Raw genomic sequence first — 22,882 nt, forward strand, 5'->3', positions numbered from 1 at the left:
GTTTCCGTAATTTAATTATTTAGGCATCTCGGTGACCCATGCAACTTACGCTTTGTCTGCAGTAAATTTCTACTCATGATTCTGGGACTTGGAAATAGTGACTAGTTAAAAGGCCATCATAAAATTCAGGGAAGCCGTGCATACAGTGTCAAGATGGGTAAAAGCTAACGATGTGTTTTTTTCCTTTGAGGCACAATGTTCTATAGCTAACATTTCCAGGAAGCATAAATATTTTTGTTTTCCTTTTTTTAAGAAAAATAAATGTACCGTACGCTCTGTTCATTTCATTACATTTCATCCTAGAGGAACAGTTAAAAATATAAAATGCCAGCAATTGTTCAGTAAGAAGAACGCTACTTCATTATTTCTGAAAGAAATGCGGCTGCCCATTTAAAGCATTCAAAGTGAGCAATAGGCTACAGTGAACAAGTACCGCAGCTGGTAAGAAGAACGTCGCTCAGAAAATCATAATTCAAATATTCGAAAAGCCAAAGTTTGACCCTACAATTTTAACTTGTCTTGGTAGTTAACAGTACTGGAATAAAACAGGCAACACTGAGTGCTTACTGAGCTGCATATAAAATGTGGACGTCTCTGAAACTGCACAACTGAACAAAGGGAAACTCCAGTCTGGTTTTATTTGTGTACTTATTTTCCTTCTCCAAACCTTGTTTTGCAAAAGATTACGTTGATTATTTGAACAAATTTGAGCTGAGAGGTCCTTCCTCTGTAGTGCTCTTTCTTAGAATCAGGGTACATTTTTTAAAATAACTGTTATGTTTTTTATATATGTAATATAGGTCACTTTTTATAAGCTTCCTCACTTGTTTTTTTCCTAAACAAATTCAGATGTTCCTTGATGAAATCAGTTGAACTATTTCTGGAACAAGATACATTTCACCGTAATCTCTGAGCTTTAAATAAAATAATGGAGATTTCTCTCAAATGGACGTTACCAGGTCAGCCGAGGCTCTGCATCAGTCTATGGCTGAAGTACAAGCCTAATAAATTCAAGCCCATGCAGATTTCTGCACATCTGCAGGGATCTAAATGGGGACCATTACCCAGTATCTCATCTGAAGAACTGTGCCCTGCTCTGTCACACGCTTGATCCACATAATGCACATCGAAGTAATACAGTTTAAAATTCTTTTTCTCTCTTTAAAATGCTTTGATAGGAGCAGGGATGACAGATGCCTTTGCCAGTCTGTCGAAACCAAGAGGAATTTTTCAACCATTTCAACTATGCCTTATTTGCTGCTCAGGCTATCTCTGACCATTTCTTCCATTCCAAAAGTTTGCTGAATGTCATTCTCGCCTCCCTTTGCTGGCAGAAGCTCTTGTCTAATCATTTATGCTTCTCCCCTTCTTAGATTGTTCTCACAAGATTTGCAGATAGAGATTTAATTTTCTCATTCTATCAGCAGTAGAAAATAACAAGTCGTTAGAGAACAAGACTGATTTTCTTTCTTAGCTCTAATTCTCTTATTGCCTCTCCTAGCCACATAATCTGGGATTGTCTTAAAACCTGTAGGGAGGAATGGGTTTATTGCGTTTGTGATCAAAGCGACTAAAGAAATTTAAAAGTTTTAAAGGAAGAGATTAAAGGCCACGAAAAGAAGCATAAGGCTCCCAATCTGTGCAACTGTATTTGCAAATGTGCAGAAAATGAATGGTGAGAACAATCTGTACCCTTAAGAAGATGATGTAGAAAAGCAGAATATTAAATATTACATTGGAAAGAACTGGACAGGCTTTACATTTGGAAGCCAAGTAATTAATTGAGATTGAAATACACAATCAAATGCAAAACAAAGAATAACATTCAGACTGAAATGTCCTTTTTGCTGTAGGTTTTGGGGTCTTTTTGGGGGGGCTGCGACAGCTTTTTTACAACAGATTAGCGTTTGTCCACTTCCACTTTCAAAGAGGAATGAGAACTCATTATTGAGACCGATTCACCCACATCGTGACAAAAAGTGCAAGAAAAGTTTCAACTGGGTCATCTTTACAATTGTCAATAGTTACTTTTGAAGAAAATAAAATAAAATAAAAAATCTCCTGGCAGATGATTGAGGATTCTTTCAGGAAAGAAAGATGACACAGGATACTGCAGAAATACAAGTGCTGGTGTATTTAACTTACTTTTCTTCATTTTCCTCAGGACCTACAATGACATGTCCTAGCGCATACTTTGCTAGTGACTTCTTTCTTCCTTGTAGCCAAAGCCAGAACAGAAAGTCAGGTTATGAGACAACAGTAAGTCAACAACAAATTTAATATCTTTTTTCCTACAAGCTCCCTTCCCATTTTTCTTCTTTTTCTTCTACCTTCAGGCTTAGTTGCTGGCTTCAACCTCACTCAGATGTAGCTAACGCAAAATTTAACTTTTATGGTCAATCACTACAGCTAAGCTGGTCTGGATATAAACAGTCTAAAGCCAGGCTGAGCTGAATCCATGGATCATATTCACACTGGCAAACTCCTCACTCGTCTACACCACCAGGACTGACGGTCAAACCTGCGCTTGTTTGGCTAGGCTTTTGTTTCATAACATAGGCTTCCCTCTCGTGATTCTTTTTTTTTTTTTTTTTCCCCCTCATTGAGAGTAAAGAAGGTATTCAAGGGATTACCAGCTGGAAAGCTGTTCATCTTGGTCTTTACTACAAAATGGTTTTTCCGCCAGCCTAGATACCAGGAGTTTGTGGTCAGAAGGCTGTAATAAGGCAGCTAATTCATATTTTGAACAGTACATACAGGACACAAAACTCCCTGTGGAAACAGTTAAATAACAGGTCAACTTAGCAATAAAGACAAGTTGTTAGAAAGTGATAAGGCAGCCTATATAAAAAAAATCAGTACTATAAACAAACAAGTTTGAAAATGGATATGTTTTTTTCTGGAAGCTATTTTTTTCATCCCTTGTGACGCTTTGGGCAAGAAAAGATCTCTATGTTTTTCTTACTTGTTCTGTTCGATCCAGACAGTCAGCCATTGCTGAGAAATGCAGCTAAGGCAGAGAAATGAAACAGGTAAGAGCTAAAGGCTTTTTTTCCAAAAAAGCAGAGCACCCCTAAATTAATTACAGGCAGGTAATGGGTATTATCCCATGTGCTAAGTAATCAGACACCTGTGCCTATCTACAAACTTAAGCCAAAATGACTACATTGTGCAATGTGTAAATTCAATTTATTGAGATGAAAAATTCCACTTTAAATCAAATTTCCTCTTCTATTGAATCCTTGAGTTAATATCTACACCTGAAAATGCAGCTTTTCTCTTTCTGCCTCCCCATTTTCCCTGCCCTGCCAACAAAGCCAACAGGCATCCTGACAAACTTCAATCTTGACTTTGCAGAGCTGGACATCACAAGACGACATCTTAGTGGGATAGGCAGGCTATGACATGAATGGCACGACAAGTATATCTTTAAACATTAGAATTTGAAATCAAATTAAATTTATATCTGCCTTTCTCACCATTATATCGATTCATTCATTGTCATCAAGCTTCAACAAAACAGGAAAAAACACAGTACACATCTAGAAGAGCCCCCAAGCTTAAATGCATATATGCAACATAAATTCTTCTTTTTTAATTCAAATATTGATACTTCACTGAAGCTTTTGGCGTTTCTCTATATTTTCTCCTATCCCTGAAATGCAGTCCAGTATTGCAGCTGCAGGTATTGAGCAACCTGCACGATGACGAGCACTTTCTATGAGCAGAATACCTATGTATCTACCATTTGTAGGATGGTTTAAATCTGATTTCATAGTACGTGAAAGTTAGAGGTTTAATTGCAGTTAGAACTGCAGTGATTTTTTTTTTCTTCCTATCAAAAGAAGGTTAAAACCTGGCATAAAACCTACTCTCCACCTTGAAATTCTAATCTCCTTAGATTGCCATTGTCAGAACTACTGGCTAGTCTCCAATTTATTACTACAGCATCCTTCAGCAGGTTGTGTCCACTTTAATTCCCATTTTTCTCAAGGAAAATTTGGTCTAAAAGAAAAGAACACCTATTCAGAACTTGATCTATGGAGCTTTATTCAGTGTATAGCTTTTCAGTAAGTCACGTTCCAACCTCAGGTACCCCCAAAGTCCATTAATTTGCTTTTGAGATTTACTTGGGCAAAGATTTCAAGAATTGACCAATTTCAAACCTGTTCACTGGCTACAACTATTTATGTGGACACACATAACTGGGAGCAATTCTTCTACGGAAAAAGATTGAAGCTCTCCTGGTGAGAAGTAAATTTGGCTCACTGAACAGCATGGGAATATTGCTGTCTGCCACAGGGTGGAAGAGGCAGTTACATATTTATCAGCAGCCTCCCTCCCTGCTCCTTTTTATCTCCGTGTCACGACTCTTCTACTATTCCATCTCTTAGAAAATATCTCATTGAGATTTGTACTTTCTGAACAAAGAAATGTACTCTTATGTAATTATGCCACAGTAGCTATGCTTCCAAGACCATAATAGACTACCAATAATATTTACTGGGATTAGGTTTTTTTTCAAGGCACATCTATTGCAAGTGCCAGATTTACTAATTAATTTCAGTAGTTAAGAAAAATCAAGAAGTTGAGCCACAACCATGTTACTTGTTCACACTCTCTGTCAGTATGGGCCTTATGTTATGCTCAGTGATAGCCATCTGTGCTTGGGACATACTATTTGTAGTTACGTTCAACACAAAGAAAGCTCTTCACACAGAAGACATTTTAGGCTAACCTCTCCATTCGTTTGCCTGTATTTTTTGAGACTTGTTAGAGGGGGAAAGCTTCACAAAATCAAGATTTTTCATTGCAAATTATACAGGAGATAAACAGACACTCCATACCACCATACAGAAAAAGTCCCGGTGCAAATGAAATCATCCCTCAAAGTGACCCTTTTGACATATTTTGCAGTGATGCTTAGCAATCCTTTATACAATTTACAGAACGATATGCTGTAGTGCAGCAAGGCTAAGCCAGGGCACAGCTGAATCCGTTTCAGCTGAAATCAGTGTTTCATGCAGTTTCCTTAAATAGTGAATTTACATTTAATTTACATGTGCTATATTGAAGTTTGTTACAACCTAGTTCCAAGTTACTAAGATAGGAGACAAAAATAGAGGAAAACAACACCCTAAAACTAGCAAAACTAGAAACTGCTTTTCTTCTTAGCTGGCCATACCTAAAATATATTTTACTTTAGTCAACTGTTCCACAACCAACACTTCAGAAATACACACTAAGGATGAAGCATGATAAGTGATCCAATACTGTACACCTGGTCACTTGTAGGGCTGCAGAATTAGATCTCGCTGTCAGGAAAGGATTTTCTGACTTTACATGATGGCACTGCAATTTACTTAGGTTGCCTATCAAATAATATCTGCTATTAACTGGCTGGGTTTAGCATGCTCAAGATATTAATGTGTCAAATGATGCTGGTGTTAATTTATAACTATATGGAATACAGAACTAGCTTTTGTCATCATTCTGAGATGCACTTTCAACACTATATTATCTTTGAAAGGCAAGAAACACGCTGATAATATATTTTTCTCTTGACTGACGAAGAATTAATGCTGTAGCTCTGATGACTTTATTGGCATTACTGAGACATACACTTAGAAAAACTTGTCCAGTGATGCCCATACTTTGTCATTTTGAAATGTAACTCTGCCTCGAAATCTTTACTCCACACCTTCATTACCCTTAAGAACGTTATTCTTATTAATCAATATCACAGCCCTTTAACAAAGACCACACTGTTTCAAGATCTTGCGTGTTATTCTTTCATAATCAAGATCCAGCCGTTGAGTTTTCCAGAGCAAAGTGTTGTGCTACAAAGAGCAAGGCACTGGAAGTTTTACATCTAGTGAATTTTCATTATTGACGACTACTGGATTATTTTTACAAGCTGTACTTTTTTACTCTCCCCAGATGCTATCAGATGGCAAAAATTCACTGCCCAAATATCACCAGAAATTAATTCTGTGACTAAAAAACAAACCAACAAAACCCAGTCAAACGTAATGATCCTCCTGCAACAAATAGGAAAATTGAAAAGTCTCTGTGATTCAGTGGTTTGCTTGCACAGTGTCCACCTTCACTTCAGCTTTCCTCTACCTTCAGCTACAAACTGCTTGTCAGAAATTTTCACCACGACTAGACCGTGGCATGGAAGCAGACACGGAGCTGCAGCGCATGAGATTACTGTGCACTAATTACGGTATCTACCGGAGCCATGTGGTAGGTCCTTTCTCATCGACAGAAAGCCTGAGTTGGTGCATTCCCCACTAAAATTAAAAAACCCCTAACTGTTTGTAGTGTACAGTCAGACAGGAAGAATAGAGATGGGAGAAAAGGGAGAGCAACACACCATATAGAATGAAATCAGACTTATGTGACATAAATACTGAGCAATCAATGGATTTTTAAAAGAAAGTAACATCTGCCCAGGTAAAAAAAGAGGTTTAACGAAGTCTGCTGATGAAAACCAGACTAATCATTTATTCTCAAACAAGCAGTAACTCATACCCCTCCTGCCTGTGATTTCTGACTGCTTCATTAATTAGATAACCTTAAGAATTCTCTTGTATTTAACTTGTATTAATATAAGCTCTTGTATTAATGGTTTTAATATCCAAATATCGACTTTGTGTATCCATATTCAATTTCCCTAATTGCCAATTGTTCTTACGGGAAAAAAGTGCACTGGGTGATTAATATGCACTTTTATAGCTTGTCTGTGCTCAGTGATGCCGTCTGTTGCGGGCACCTGCACTTCCCTCTTCCCAGCGGTATCTGCTGCAACCTTGACTTGCGTAAGCAGCTAAAGACGCAATAAGGAAGCCGTATTTTCACAGATACCACCTACAGTGTCATTTACATTTCAGAAAATATTCTAATTTTTAGAAATTCCATTTTGTAACTTAAAAAAAAAGTAAAATAAAAATAAAATTTCTCTTTAAGTTTACTTTTCAAAAGACTCGTAAGAGGAAACACTGAATGGCTTGATTCACTGGTCTAGTTTCTAACACTATTAATGAAGCTATAAAGCTGCAAGGTAGCAACGACAATATTTGATGTACTCACATTTTAATCCTACACTGATTCTGTTTTGCTAAGGAGGGAGTTGCCATGCGAACATCGAGACAGGACACAGCCAAATCAGCTGCGCTGTAGCACTAGAAATCGCAACTGGATGGATTTATGGTACTGCGCTACTACCACCTAGCCAACGTTTTATTGAAATAAAGGGTTTATTGTCCATTGTTCTTTCTGACAACATTTATATTTGTGCAAATCAAGTGCAAACTTTTTAAGAGACTGGGACAACAATGCTTTAAGTACGTTTAAAACAGGTTGAAATGATGACTTGATAGAAAAACCAAGTTCCAAAGCAGATACTATTATCCTTCACTAGTTTCTTCTATCATGACAATTTAGAAGAAAAATCAGGAAGACTTCTGCATCAAGATACATTGCAGTGATTAGGTAGAATTTTACCAGACAATACAGCATGTTAAATAAAATAATTCGAATAGCATACTAGCCTGCTAAATGACAACAGGAACCCGAGAGCATTTATATTTCTTCTATATTTAGATTTCTTCCACTAATCAATGGAATTAGTTTTAGTATCCTTATATCTAATCACTGTTTTTCACAATCAATATCTACTTTGTTAGCATGGAAATGAAGAATAGATCAGAGTTCAAAGACTTCAAAAAACCTGTATGATCTCAGAAAATATAGCTAGAAATAGTTGAGTTCAGTTATCCTCATTACTGTCCTATTAATACTCATTCAGTATATTCTGCATTACAACTGCAAAATTTATGTAAGTATATTTTGGATTAATTCTTCATGAGCCGAGGTTGATAGTTACAATGAAGAAAAATACAGTGTATCTATGGAAATCTACAGAAATGGATTCTATGTTTCCTTTGTTTTCTGACCAGGCAAACACAGTGAAATTTAAACTAAACTAGTCTAATACGAAGGAGAAATACACTTCGCATTTTCTTAAGTGGGGTTTAAGCCTACTCATTGAGTAATACAAACAAGATCAACTCCTAGTCCTAGCTCCAACGTGTTTGGTTTACAGAAGTCTCTCCAGAGGCTCAATCGTGTCACTCCATCTTTACTAACCTTCCAGCATTTCAGTGCTGTACCAGCCGCATCTGTGCCACCAGACCAATGTCACTGCGTCAACAGCAAAAACGTACATCTTCCATTGGTTTATCGTGTTCACACAAGTGAGTAGCATAGCTCTCAGAATTACAAAATCATGGAAATTAGGGCTGGAGTGCAGGCCTCTAATTCATCTTAAGAGTCAATTACATTTGTTAATCTCGGTAAATACTTGCCTAGTCTGTGACTCAGGTACCACAATATAAAGGAAATATAATATTACCCCACCGCCATTCTTCTTTGATTTACATCATTTGTGTATCCTACCTCCGTGTTCCTTTCATCTTAAATTCACTGGCGGGGTACTACTTGGGACTTGATTCATAGTATTTTAGCCACAAAGCTGACAGACAGAAAAAAGTTGAAAATTTACTGATTAAATAGCTTTGGTTCTTCCTCTGTTAGGCATCATTACGGAACGTGTCTTCTCATTGCTGACATTATCATTACCAGAAAACGAGCCTGTACCCTCCGGAAAGCAAAGGTGTGGGCTTGCTCAGAATTAAAGTGCTGCCAAAAATCAGAAGTGACCATTAAAGAGTGTGTAAATGACATAATGCTCATATTGCTGGTCATGTAATACGCTGTTGTCCTCTCTCACTGATCTGGCTTAGACTCGCAGTGACAGAAAGTTGTTGGTATCTGGTGGCTAATGCATGATCGCTGTCATGTTCCCATTGGGAAAGCGTCTGCATGCCAAAAGCATTATTCAGAATTAAACCTTGTTCTTTTACATGTGATTATTCTGCCATAAGCAGTGCAACAGCTGTCGGGCTTATTAACACGCAGGCCCAAGGCAGTTAGGGAAATGTACCTCCCATCTGGAGAGCAGAACGCTTTAACCTTAACCGGGCTGCTAGAGGGATGCCCCGGGAAGCTGAAGGGCTCTGTCTCACACCCCTTAAAATCTGCTTTACCGCCACCTTCCTCCTCAAGGATGAGTTTAAACGCTCCTTTGTTAGGTCTCTGTGTTACAGATCCATTTTCCAGACATTTTAACCTGTGTATCACACCTATAGGAAACTTCCTCCCGTAAGTCTGCCACAAATGACTGTTTAAAGTGTACCAACATGAAACAGAGAGAAACATATTTGTGTATTAATCCAAGGGCTGAATCTTTACATGCCTGGCTTTATTGTTATTCTTTTCTTGCAAGCTGTGCTGTACGACTGCTGTTCTCCCTGTCAGGGCAACAAAATCCGACGAACCTCCTGCCTTCTATCCCGAGCATCTCCCGATCAGCAGCTGCTGGCTACTCACTGCCACCCTTCCTCTGGAGAGGATTTTGCATAGTTAATTATCCTTTTCAGCTCTAAGGTCTAACTGTTGATAACTTTTTAACTTTTAGGAGGTGGTTGCCAAAAGCATCACCTCAACAGCCCAGCCATTGTTCCCCCGAAGTCGTTTACTGGGATCTCTCATCTCTGACCACTGTTTAGTTTCCTGTTTGCTCTTCCTAACAGCTCCTTGGAATTCAACCCCCTTGACTCAGAGGAAAATAACATGAAACAGATAAAGTGGAATACAATTAACACACACACACACACAAAAAAAATAAATAGAAAGAATAATCTTTTCTTTACTCTCCATGAATATTCATCAGGACTAAATTAACATATTAAGTTATGTTGTGTTTAGAAAAGCAACAAGTAGAAAATGAGATTCAGAAAGGAAGTTCTGTACAGAAACCTTTCATTTTAGGGTGCTTTAGAGCTAGCTACTCTGCAAGCTGGCAAGCTGCTAATGAACAGGACACCCAGGTAGGTGCAAAGATACAAGCCTGATTACAACTTTTTCCCAGACTGAAAGACCTACAAACCCCCAGTTATGGACCACGATTAACTAAAAGGATTAAATGAAATTTTGCAAAAGCCATCGTACTTACGCTGTCATTGCTTCCTTTGTTGTCCTCGTATTTTGTCTCTATGTGAATGGAGAATTTAGGCAAAAATGAACACTGCAACAAAAGAAAAATATGTTTGACAAAAATATGCCTTGCTTCATCAGCTGACATATGCAGCACATCCTGTTTGGTATCAGCTTTCTTAATTTTTTCAGATTACTTCAAGAAAGAGTAAACGTACATAGAAGATAAGAGTGAAGGACACTTTATGATTCTGGAAGGACATAGAGATTCTATCTATAACAAAGGTATAAATAAATTAGCGTAAGTACTCTGGAATAACTAGAGACAGTAGTTTTAATGCCCACGATGCGCAAGAGTACAAATATCCTGAAAATCTTGTTAAAAGTTCAGTTCACTAGGATCTCGGCAGCAACTAGGTATTTGTTATCAAAGGTTAGTCTATTCTCCATACAAAACAATCCAAGGACACTTCACTAGCTGCAGGCGCTAACCAAACAGACAACAATGCTTTGATATGTGAGGGCTTCTAGTTTTCCAGTGAGAAATTAATTTCAGCATAATTTCCTATTAATGATATTAAGATGGATTACGAGCCGCTGTGGAAATTCCTTTATACTAAGCCCAAATCAATCTTTACATAATAATGCAAAAAATTAAGAATACGCAAATGTTTCTTCTATTAAAGACAATATTTTATTTTCTATTAAAGACAATTTCTGTATTTTACACCCAAATAAATTTATTTTTCTATGCATTACTTAATTTAGTTGGCTTATCACAGCTAGAATTTATAATACTAGGCAACACAGTTCCACTGGAAAAAATATTTCAAGTATCTTTTCTTTAGCCTTTCACAGTTATTCTTTCAAAACAACGTTTCAGATAGGCAGATAGAGTAACTGTCTAGCGAGCTCTGAAGGATACTGGTTCAGCATCTTTAATGTTAAGTCATCAAGTCTTTTCTTGCACTAACTGCCAGTGAAACCGAAGTGCCAGTTCCCTGCATGATGCATCGCTAATACCCTGTGGCAAAGTGGCTTTGTAAAGACCACGACTATTTAATGTGCTGTACACACAGATTATACAATGAGGACATTATGATGCCTCAGTGCTCGCATTGCTGTTGGTCCAAGTTTGGACTTGATAAAATTTGGAGAGTTCTTTTAAGGGAGGGGCTGATGACTAAGAAAAGAGGTGATTTAGAAGAGCAGCTGTAGTGCAGCAAAACTGAAATGACAAGCCAGCTCCTTTGAGACTGCAGAGAATATATTCCTGATGCCACAGACAGCAGCCAACAAGTCATTGTTCAAACTTCTTCTGATCACAGGGCATCCGGTATTCACAAGCAGATCTCGAATCAATCCTCAGTGAAGTTTTGCCAGAATAAGGTTCTGATGCCATGGAAGGCTTCTGGTCAAACTGTCTTCCCAGTACCATAATGAAACACTCCCATGGATCTTGCTGGTGCTGCAGCTGCCCACACCGCACAGGCTGCTCTTCACGTCTTACATGTTTTGCCTTTTATTCAAGGTTTCTGTGGAGGAGCACATTTCTGAATTTCAGTTCAACCTGAGCTGTGACAGGCTCTCAGCTCTGCAACTTGTTCATTGAGTGAATATGTGGGAGGGGGGAAAACCACCCCCACAAAACTATGAAATCAGCAGTATGTGGAGTGCAGGATGGGGCAAGTTCAGTGACAGATCTGCTAGCTCCTATTACCCATATTTTGTGGGCAATTAAACATTTCCTATGTATACATCTCAAGAAGTGCCAGCTGAAAATATACAATATTTATAAGCAGTCTGTCAGAACTGGGGATCTTGTAACAGGAATTAACACACACAAAAATCCAAATATTCTCCCAATTGAGGTTTCACCATGTATCTCAGTATGTTGCTCCTATTCTGGCAGACATCCAAAGGCATCTGCAAGCAAAAGCCTTGGCAAACAGCAGGCACTACAGGGAAAGAAGTTGGGGGAAAAAAACCCCAAAGGCGAGCCAATGTTTGTCATAAGGTTCTGTTTGTACCTCCAAAATTAACCAAAAAGGTGGAAAGAACGTCCTTGAACTATATTGTTAGCTGGAAGAAAAGATGAATAAAAGGGGCTGATTAAAAGAATTCTATAAGCAAATGTTTCTAGAGTAAGAAAAGTTGTACATGTGGTGTTACCAAAAAGCAGGGAATGACCGAGGAGACACAGGGATGCCAGCATGTCCTAAAACTGATGCCATTGGGAGGATTCATATTCAAACAGCATAAACCAACATTCTAGTTGTTTTCCATATTCGCAGAAGAAGATGGAGGATTGAAAAGTAAATTACTACTGGAGGTGGATTATGAAAAGCAGATTTTAAGAAAATGCATAACCTAACAACAGACATCATCTACTGCACAGTTTTTAACACATTTGGAAAACAACTCCATTGGCGCTAGGGTGGTAAAACCATGGGTTATCGATCTCAAAACTTTAGTATATGGCAGCCTTGTATTTTACAAAGTTGTTTATCTACAGGGATCACAGTCCAGGTGTACAGAGCTCCTGCTGACAGCAACCTAGACCTCTGCGTATGGGCATCCTGTGGGAACATCTGCGAGGAAACAGGAGATTGCCAGCGAGGATTTCGTTTTATTAGCACTTACTAGTGCTGCTTACCGAATGCAGTAACCCGTACTGCGCTACCGAGGAGGCAATGTTTAGGTCTGAATAACAGCTTTTAGAAACATTTTCACTGGAAATAGCAGAGATGCATGCCGTACTATTTATGATACACCAGTTGTTTAGAACGTTTTACTAGCATCACATCTGCATATTTCCAGGTTACTGCTCTAGGCTATGTTTTACTTACATGTTAGCTTGTGTTTAGCAACTGTGCTCTTGAGCTGAGGACCAAAATTTAATTTTCTTTGCTATGTAATTAAATACAATCAACACCCCCTAAATAAAATCTGGTAATTGATAAAAACAGGAAGCAGAATGACATCAGTGATCTGTCACTAGTGGAAGGGTCATCAGGAATATAATGTTTGAGCAGCCTGAGTATGTAGGTCAGAGCTTTGTGAGTTTGTGCACACTTTTCAGTTACGCACCCTGAGTCTAGTGGTTTGTCAGAAGCCTCAGTGGCTATGGAAACCGACTGCTGACCTTAACAGCTCTGGGCAGTGCAGCTCTCTCAGCTCTTTTAAGTATCCACAGAGTCCACCACAGGGCTTGGTGCTGCTCTCATGGTCCCTTTGTCACGTTTGAAAACTCACCAACAGAAGGAACTTCAATATAGCATCTTCCACATAGACAGCGAATACAAACCGACATCCTCACCAAAGCAGGTCCTGTTGTGATTGAAGTATTTTTACCTATGATCTAACTATAGAAATATAGGACTTGGATGGAACGTATTTTTCAATACTAAAACCATTTTTCTTTATCAGAACAGTTGGGTTTATGTCACACTTTCAGGCACAGTGAAGGATCAAAATGCAAAATACGAAAAACCTTTGTGCTGTTGATTTGATGCATGGCTACAGTTTCAGAGGAAACTGAATAAAGCAAAATGCCAGATTTCCCTTTTACCTTGCTATTCAAAACTATCTATTATTTTCAGCCACTGTCTAGAGTTTACCAGCAATGAGTCAGATCACAAAACTTTGAAATGGAGCCATTCAATTTATTGAACTCAAGGATTCATTAGGCTGCCTGTAGCAGTTCAGCAAGCCACTGCTTGATTCTAGTTGTTGTTTCCTGTGACCCAGAATCTAAACTGTAATAAAAACAGAAGAGATCTAACCCTGTGTTTAAAAAAAAAAAAAAAGTAAAAAAAAAGTAAGGATCTTCAGAGTATTACAAAATAGGAATTGTAAATGCCATTTACCTCAAGCCACCTCATTGGACAGCACAAAGTCATTTTCTGCATAAAGGCATTAAAAGTCAGCCTCCCTGGGTATTTAGTGTAAGGGCAAGGGCTCTAACAATCTAATTTGAGATTACAAATGGTAACATGAATTTACCCAAAATAAAAACAAAAATCTACCAAAAAGTACTCCGATTCAAATATATTTCTCAGAAACTCAACTGACTGGCAACCACTGTTTTAGCAGCTGTGGGGGGTCGCACTGGCTTTCAGAAACACTTAGCAGGGTCCAAATTTTTGAACATTTCACAGAATGTGTCTCATGATTCATCAGCTGCACTCTGACTAATTGGCAGAGGGCTCTGGCAGAACCAGAAAACTGTTTATGCATCATTCAAAAGACTTTATTATTCATCATGCACAAAGTTACTTTTCCCCCCCCACCCCTCCTTAAGGGGCTGTGTATTTACTTAGCCAGGGATTAAAAGTGTTATGCAACAGTAGAAATCAAACTTGGGAGTGAATGGTAAGTAATGAACCTTTTACTAGATTTTTTTTTTTTTCCCCCTCAAAGCACCACTCCCTTTCTGCTCTGCCTCCCCCGGGGTGTGTGTTCTTCCAGCACAAACCTGGCTGCCGATCCACACACTGAGCACAGGAATGCGCTGGGCAGCCTTTCCAGTTTTCCATTTCACTATCTCTACAGCTTACAAGGTTTCTCTTTGGAAAAAAAAAAAAAAAAAAGTGGTAAATTGATTCTTTAACTTGAAATTAGGCTTAAATTCTACGTAATAGGACAAAATCTTCAGAGTCCCAGTGTCTTCAATGATAAGGTTTATTTGTGTAAAGCTCTCAAAGGAGGTGTCTTTTATTGTCCCTTCCAGATTTTTTAGATGTTATAAACCCCCTTAAAAATTTGTTATAATCCAGTACACCTGTGACACTTAAATAAGGAGAATATTCTGGGCTTTTTGTTTGTTTTCTTAAAATTCATACACTTGGCACCCCTTTTGGAAGAACTAGGAGAGGTTTAAGGCTCAAGGAAACAACCAGGTGAAATAACCAGAGTCTGTAATAGTAATTACCGCACGTAAGCATGGGTATTTCCAGATTAAAACAAAGTGAAATGAAAGCAGCACACAGAAAACACAGACCGCAGTTGCATTTTCAATTCACTCCAGATAACCTCTTGAAAAATGAAAGGCCTATTTTTAGCACGATGATTGATTAGTGTTGCCATAGCAATAAGCAACACTTACAAGAACAGGGTAGAACCAAAGTATGCCAAAACACTTGCCAAAATCTTAAAGAGAGAGTCAAACACATATGGTGTTTTACAATCGTTTTATGGAAATGACTGTAAAAATAACCTTTGCGTAGTAACTACACCCGAGGTGGCTGCAGGCATCGCTGGAGTTGTCAGTAAATACGGTGGACGGAGGGTAGCAGAAAGGTTTCTCTCTCTCCCCTGGGTTACCTGCTTTGTACAAGCGAGCGCTATTCCATCAATAGTTTTAGGGAGTTTCATTTTCCATTTGGTTTCTTTCTGCAGAATGTTCAAAGAACTGTTAGAGACCCCATTATGGTACTTCACTTCTCCTGCTCCTTGTGATGTTAATCCACAGTCCTTGGGAGTTATTTTTGTACAGTAAACATGAATCCCACCTGGGTTTGGTTTTTTTCAGCATCAGAAGCATATCCCCCTAAATCTTAACACAAAAGCCTGGAGAGGCAGTCATTTCATGTAAATTTTCTCTCTGATCTCCCACCACTTTTCAGACTGATGATTTTTTTTTTTTTTTTTTTTTTACTACAGCCACATATACATTATTTTGGCAATACAGGTGGAACTGGATCCTTTACAGAGCAATCTCCACAGAGCCTCGAGGTAAGAAACACAGTAACTGCTACAGTGAGGTGAGACTGCCCAAGCAAAATTAGTTTGTTTTTTTAATAAGATAACTTCTAGATACCACATCCTTGGAATTCAAAATTTTTGGGCACTGTTTTGGGAATCAGTGGGTAGCAAAATCATTTCTTTACTGAAGATCAAAAACCTTGAAAAGACAAACGCAGTCCCTGCTTCTCTGTAACAGGCACAGGGAAATGGGGCCTGTGGGGTAGTGGAAGGTCCTTGGACTCAGTGGGGCAGGAGGGAATGCCCAGCACAGCAAGGGGCAGGGGGGAAAGGGGCAGGCACCCCCACCCCACCAGCCCTGGAGCAACGGGGGGGCATTTATAAACCAGAAGGATGGGTGGCATGAGAGGAGCAAGGTAACACGGGAGACTGCCAGTGCCTCTGGACAATGGAGAGGAAAAACAAAGAGACCTCGATACGGGAGAAAAATCAAAATCACACACGGATATGGATAAACAAGATGTTGTCTCCACAGTCTAAATGCAAGAAGGTAGGTGAAGATAATATAGTGATGTCTCTCCAGCAGATTTCAAATAACAGTATTTCCTTCAGCTTTCTACAGAAAGAATAAAGATAGTTTCTTTAATTGAATATTCAGAGTTTTATGGAAGATGGCCACCACGTTATTGACTACCTTCAGAATACTCTGGGCAGCACTGCGCGTGAGCACGCAGAGCTGCTATGTGATACAGGTTACTTGCTACACAGGCTAGTAGCATCAATCAGGATGACAAAGTCAGAAGAGAATAGACGGAAAGGGCTGGGCAGGATGATGGCAGAATTGGGAAAATGTGACTCAATGAGAGGGAGGAGAATTTGAAAGCGAGATAAGTACAGGAAGGCAGCAAAGAGTAGAAAAAGTGGTGTTGAGTGGAAAGAGTAAGAACAATGCAAAAAAAAAAAACGGGGGCTTGAAAATAAGCAAAGGAGTTAAACTCTCGTAAGCAAGCTCAGAAAGAAAGCTACCATTTGTTTGTATTACATATAATAACATGAAGATGAAGCAGTCAACTAACAAGTTGCCTCTGATCACTATGAAACTCAGCACTTATCTCTGGGTTTGCCTTCCCTTAGGATTTCCTTCTTCAACACACAAGAACAGTAACCTGTTTATTGAGGAAAAACGGAAGCCAGAAGCAGTGTGCACCAGTGAAAATGACAGTCCTATGAATCAGAGAGGGGTTTGGATTCCTTTATAACAAGCCAGTGGTGGAAAAAAGGGAATTCTCCCAAGCAGTTTGATTTACTCTGATTCAATGGGATTAAGCTATTAAATGAGAATACAGGTTTGCAGCTTTCTAAAAATATATTATTTGTTTCTTTTATATACTACAGAGGTCCTTCCTTTTGCTAGAATCTCTAAAGGAATGAAATACGTGTTTTACTAGAGCGCTGTCACCAGTTAGCCTGTCTTCTAAGTTGGGGGGTGAGAGGGGAGGAATTTTGGTAGTGACTTTGTATTGGGCTCTCATCCTGCAATACAGATTCTGTTGCGCTTTTGATGCAGCCCTCGTATACTCAAGCTGGAGAAACATTTGTGCACCGAACGCGGATGGGTTACATCCAAATTTCAAGTACTGGTAATCAGGTAAAAAGAACACAGGAAAAAAACCCACTCTACAGCTTCCTTGCAATGTTTGTCTTAAACAACTTTTTTTTTTTTTCCTTCTCAAGTCATCTCATTATGGAAGTAACAAAAACATTCCTTCCAGATAATTTACTTCATAGATAAACTGGCAGCTGCTAAGTGAAGCACAAAACATGCCTGTTTTGAAAAGTAATCAGAAGCCAGCAGGTCAATAATGGAACATTTAGCTACTATCACTCTGGGGCCTCGACACATACCAGACTAAATAATTTTATTTGCCTCAGTCATTTACTGTAGAAGAATTAGTGTCATTGTGATACATCAAAGGAATCGTTGTCTCCTGCTTTCCTTCCCATAACTGTTTTTCATAAATATTCTGAATTTATATGCTGTTCCTAAGTTGATTTGAGACACCGGCAGGTTGAAAGAATGTTCTTCCTCCTTGCAGAGTAGTAAATGCCATTTTTAGTGTTTATTTTGCTTTATATACTTGTAATTGTGAAACTAACAGCTAGCCATAAATTATGCACAAAAAAAATTGTCCAGCTGTTTTTAAATTTCAGCCCTGGAATTGAAATAGTGCTAACAACACTGAAGTGTTCAGATTATCAGCAAAAACTATTTGAAATTATCCCTGGTAAACACTTGAACTGCACCTCCAAACTCAGAAGAGTTTGCTTAAATTGTATTTTTCCTAACGTCCCTGCACTCCAACTTGACAGCTAAACTTTGTTAGGCTCATTTTTTCAGTGTACTTTGATCCCATGAATTTTTTGTGCCATAGTTTTCTACCATGTCACCATACGTTCGTGATGTGATTATTTGTTTGCTTGAGGCTCCTCTCTTCTTGTCCACAATCTCAACTGTCACTGGAACAGGTCAAATGGATATTTGCTTTGTGCTGCTTATTGTCTACCAGTATCCTGATGCAGGTAAAGAAACTTAGTTCTACGCAATCCTTTTTTGTTTGGTTTGCTACAGAGACAGGTTTGCTATCTAGTTAATAATTTCTAATCTAGCTGGACAACCTCAGAAAGAAAAATAAGAAAGCTCCCTGGAAGTTCAGTCATTCTTGTCCACATTATCTAAGAATAGCATAAATATTTTACACTGAAGATACGTATTTGCAAATGCTGTGATAAGCTGGCACCTACGGGTTTGTCAAGAGCTGCAAGGTCTTTCCTCCATCCTCCAAGTGAAAAAGGCTCCAGGCTGTGACTAGCAAAGGAATTCTTTCCAAAAGCTAGCAGCTAGCAACACCCATTCCCCACCAGCACGTGTAGCCTGACAGGAGGCACCAGCACCCAGGTCCTATCCCTGCTCACAGAGCAGAGCCCCTAGGAGTGACTTCTACAGGGCTGCCTTTCAGCTTCATCCCAAATGTACGAGCTTAACGTCAACCTAATCACAATATTAAGTGAACTTACAAATCAAACATTTATTTTAGCAAGATATCTTGTCAGGTTTCTGATCACTAGGTCAAAACCAAAGCAACTCCTGAGTTTCAGAGACTTTCTCACGTACAGTTCTTCAGTAATGCCCTGGACACTGAAACAAGGGTTTGACCTTTATAGGAGGATCTCATGTCTGGCTCTCTAAATAGTGCCCCCAGATCTGGATGACGTCCTTTGGCTTCAGCTTCGAAAGTATTTTTTCTACTTCCTCCTCCCTCTCAACATCAGCAGGAAGCTTGCGAGGATTAGCACAAGCTTTGATACAGCATTTCTCGGGACATCACCCACGTCTCATCTTCCTGATCGGAAATCTTTTGTATTGCAGCTTTAATGAGGCTCCACAAACAGCACAGGGTAGGTTCTAAAACGCTCTCCTGACATGACAATACTTCGCATATCACACAACACAAAAGCATCAATTGTGCAATCGTTCTGCTAAACTCCTTTTTTGAAGTGTGTCATTTGCTTTACATATTATTTATATGGTTGGAGAGGCTTGGTAGTAGCCCTGTTGTTCGCTGTCAAATTCAGGGGCTTGCTGTGTAGAGAATACCATCCCTTAAAGCAGGTGCCATCATAACTGGACCCAGATGTACTAACACCATGACGATCTAATTTCCATTCCTGTTTTCATGCATCCACTCACTCTTGGCTTTTTATACTACCACTGCAGAGAATACTATCATGCCTGCTGAGCTTTTTTTTCTTTGAAGATGACCTTCTTAAGCACCTGAAATTAGGACATATTTATGAAATCCATACTACTTCCACAGGAAAATCAGATTTCTGAAATTATTCTGCATTGAATCTCTGAATGCTAGTGTATGTTCCTGAATGGAATTTCCCAACAGCCTTCATATTTTACAACTGAAAAATCTTAGGACTATCAGCAAGATTCAATCTGTTGTTCACATCCTCTTCCATATCACTAACAGACACCGAAATAAGTAACACTACTGAGCCTTTAAGGTCCTTGCTCTTTATTTAGCATGGAACTTACAAGGTTAAGGTGTGAACATACTACATAGCAGTATGTACTTGACTTGGTAAGACTATGTTTTATTTATCCAATTATGGGCCTGCCTTTAGAATCAATTTGCCTTGAAGTGAGGCCCAATCTAATTCTTAGGATGCCCCGCCAACCTTGGGAGGGAATTTGCTATCATTTAGAAAAGGGTTTCCAAGCTATCTTACATATTTTGGGCAGTGTCCGTGGGTTTATTCTTTCTTTCAGAATTCTCTAATGAATAAAGAAGATCAAAATTTAGAGGAATATTTCAGACAAGGATAGGAATTATTCCCAGTGGTATATTTAACATTTCTGTTCCAGATTCAGCAGTTTGAGGCAAAGACGCTTTCTTTATTTCCCTTCAAGATAATTTCATAGTCTATCAGCTCCATTAAAATAGATGTTAGATGTTTGTCTGAAGTACAGTTTCCTTAATCTCATCCCAATATTTCTAGTTCTGTTTCTTTGCACCATGGTGAGTAATTAGTCCCCAACTCCCATAGGCAGTTATACTGTCACTTAGTGACTGTTTTGCCTACCTTCAACATTTGTAGACCGATTTAATTTTTCTTTACAAGTCTATTCAACCCTGCAATCGTTTTTGCTGATGCTCTTGAACATCTCCATAGCTGTATACCTTCACCAAAATGTGTTCCAGGTGTTGTCCCATCAGATCAGATAAAGATCACCTGCTGATTCAAATTCTACGAGTACAGCATTGCTGTTTGGTTTTGATAGTGTACTGTATTTCAAATTCAGACATATATTTCTGTCTGCTATCACCCCTTTAATAATTTTCTACTTGTCTCTTTCAGTTAAAGAAAAAAAAAATCACATTAAAATTTTCAAATTTACTTTCAGCTAAAGAAAAAATATACCACAGAGTGTAAGTAACAGACGTCAATACAACATAGCACGTGTCATCTTCCCAGACCAAGTTTAAACCTGCTATCAAAGGGTAAACCCTTAAGTAATATAAACTGTGATAGGCTCCACTAAAGATATCTTCTAACAAAAGTAGCTGAGAATCTGTCCCCTCATTGCTACTGTCCATTATGGGATACTATTTGATTATGACAATCAAATGAATTTTAAATATGAAACAAAACAGAGTATGTTGTAAGTATTACAGTACATACCAAAAAGCACAGTTTGGTACTTTAGATTTTCAACACAGGTGATCAGAGTTTCAATTCCTAAGTCTCCAGCTTTCAGATCTAAACCTTTAAATCCCTTGAATTTTTTTCTTTCCCATTTATCACATTAAAATCTTTTTCTTCTCCATATGCTTTACTGGTTTTTAAAAAAAATCTGCACAAACACTTTGAGCACTTTGGGAAGAAAAACAAGTGGATTATGTTTTATCTGCAGTCAGAAGTTCCAAGTAAATCAAGGCAGGAGTTTCTGAAAGGTCCCTTCACCTGGAACTTTCTCACCATCTCCTCCTCATCTTCCAAAGGTTGCTGAAAACTTACTGTATATTATTGAGGCCAGCACATTTACAACAATTTTTCTCATGATTTATGTGCTATATTTTGCCTTAGCTCTGCTAGAGGGAATGGCTGATTTTTCTGGGCACTGTGCCCAGATTATGTTTAATTTTGTCTACAGATTGTACAGTTTCCCAGATACTATACCAGAGATGAGCATTTTATAAGTTAATAAAACAATAAATAAAATAAAATCTGTTCTCATGTCTCCACGTAATAACTGGAATCTTAAAAGCCTTGCCCTGTTTTATAGAAACATCTCTGTTACAGTCAGTGACTAAAAATACATCAAATTATTTTGAAGTGATAAAAGAATAAGGTAAATAATTTATAGGATCCCCACAGAAACACTTCAAATTTAACCTTAAATTTCTTTAAAAAATTGCTAAAATAAAGTTCCATTATTGAATGCATTATGCGTTAGTTATATAAAGAATGAATCAGTTTGGATTTGACCACTATATTTCACAATTATTTTTAGAATAAAAAGAGGAAGAAAAACTTACTGTGTATTCTGATTTCCAATTGTCCATTTGTAAAAAAACAGAATGATGAGGGAAAAGAAAAAAAAAAGAAATGTGAAATAAAACAATGATGCAAGATCCTTACACTAAACATACATTAATAATCAAAAAACTTGTGTCAGATAATCTGCTGATTTATATTTGACTGAAGCCTATGGGACAATAAAGGGGTACAAGTCAGCACAAAATCTAAGCACCTGATGTTTTCTTGGCAAGGAAGAAATTGCATAGATACAACATTCTAGTTTTTACGTGCCCATGGCTTATAATCTTTACTTCCTGTTATTGGTCAACATAAGATGGAATAGTATGTGCAGTTCAACAGGAGCGGTTAAAGGAACTTCGTATTTATGGCTCAGTATTTAACTTGGAGCTTCTGAAGATAAGCTAAACTATCCCAAAAGTACAAATCAGTCATCGTTTCTGCTTTATTCCTTACCTGTGATGGTATAAGGATAGTAATTCCAAGCCTTCTCTGTAACATAAAAGATTTTGGGAACAACTGCCCTAGCCCAGCTAGGCAGTTTGCTGAAAATAAAAAGAAAATAGAAGATTAGAATATGTTACGGCTTAGGAGTATTTTAGAAGAGAAGATACTTCCAAACGTGCTCCTACTTTGACAGGTGTCTCTCAGGAGACAGCAATACCTGGACTCCTAGACTTCACAGCAGGGTTTTCATCTCATGACTACGCATTGTCTCAGCTTTCTCCGCAAGCACGTCTGAAACCAAGCCTGCCCGCCCCCCCCTCAAAGCCAGCGATGTGCTGCCAGCGCAACAGCCTCCGAGCCTTGTATATATTATTAAACTGAAGTTGCAGATTTCAAGAATTTATGGCCTCAAACGTTTGGTCTTGGATGCAGGGAGCAGGTTGGACCATACAAGGTGTAACTGTCTGACAGCGCCCGTAGCCACAGGGAGGCACTCTCTAACAAGAGCTCTGAAGGACGTGATTCCAGTCCACTTCAAACCCTTCCATTACTTCTTCTT

The 22,882-nt window shown here is 38.5% G+C and overlaps 1 protein-coding gene across 1 annotated transcript in view; it reads right to left on the reverse strand.

Moving 5' to 3' along the window:
• PITPNC1 (phosphatidylinositol transfer protein cytoplasmic 1) overlaps positions 1-22,882 on the reverse strand; it is an 87,445-nt gene that overhangs the window by 22,133 nt on the left and 42,430 nt on the right. Inside the window, exons 3-5 of the mRNA XM_080389177.1 lie at positions 22,333-22,421; positions 21,876-21,883; positions 10,082-10,153 (exon numbers count right to left, since the gene is read on the reverse strand). Of these exons, the coding sequence (XP_080245303.1) occupies positions 10,082-10,153; positions 21,876-21,883; positions 22,333-22,421 (169 nt within the window). The remainder of the gene's footprint in view (positions 1-10,081; positions 10,154-21,875; positions 21,884-22,332; positions 22,422-22,882) is intronic.

The sequence above is a fragment of the Falco punctatus genome (genome assembly GCF_963210335.1).
Source record: "Falco punctatus genome assembly, chromosome: 1".
NCBI classification, from domain to species: Eukaryota; Metazoa; Chordata; class Aves; order Falconiformes; family Falconidae; genus Falco; species Falco punctatus.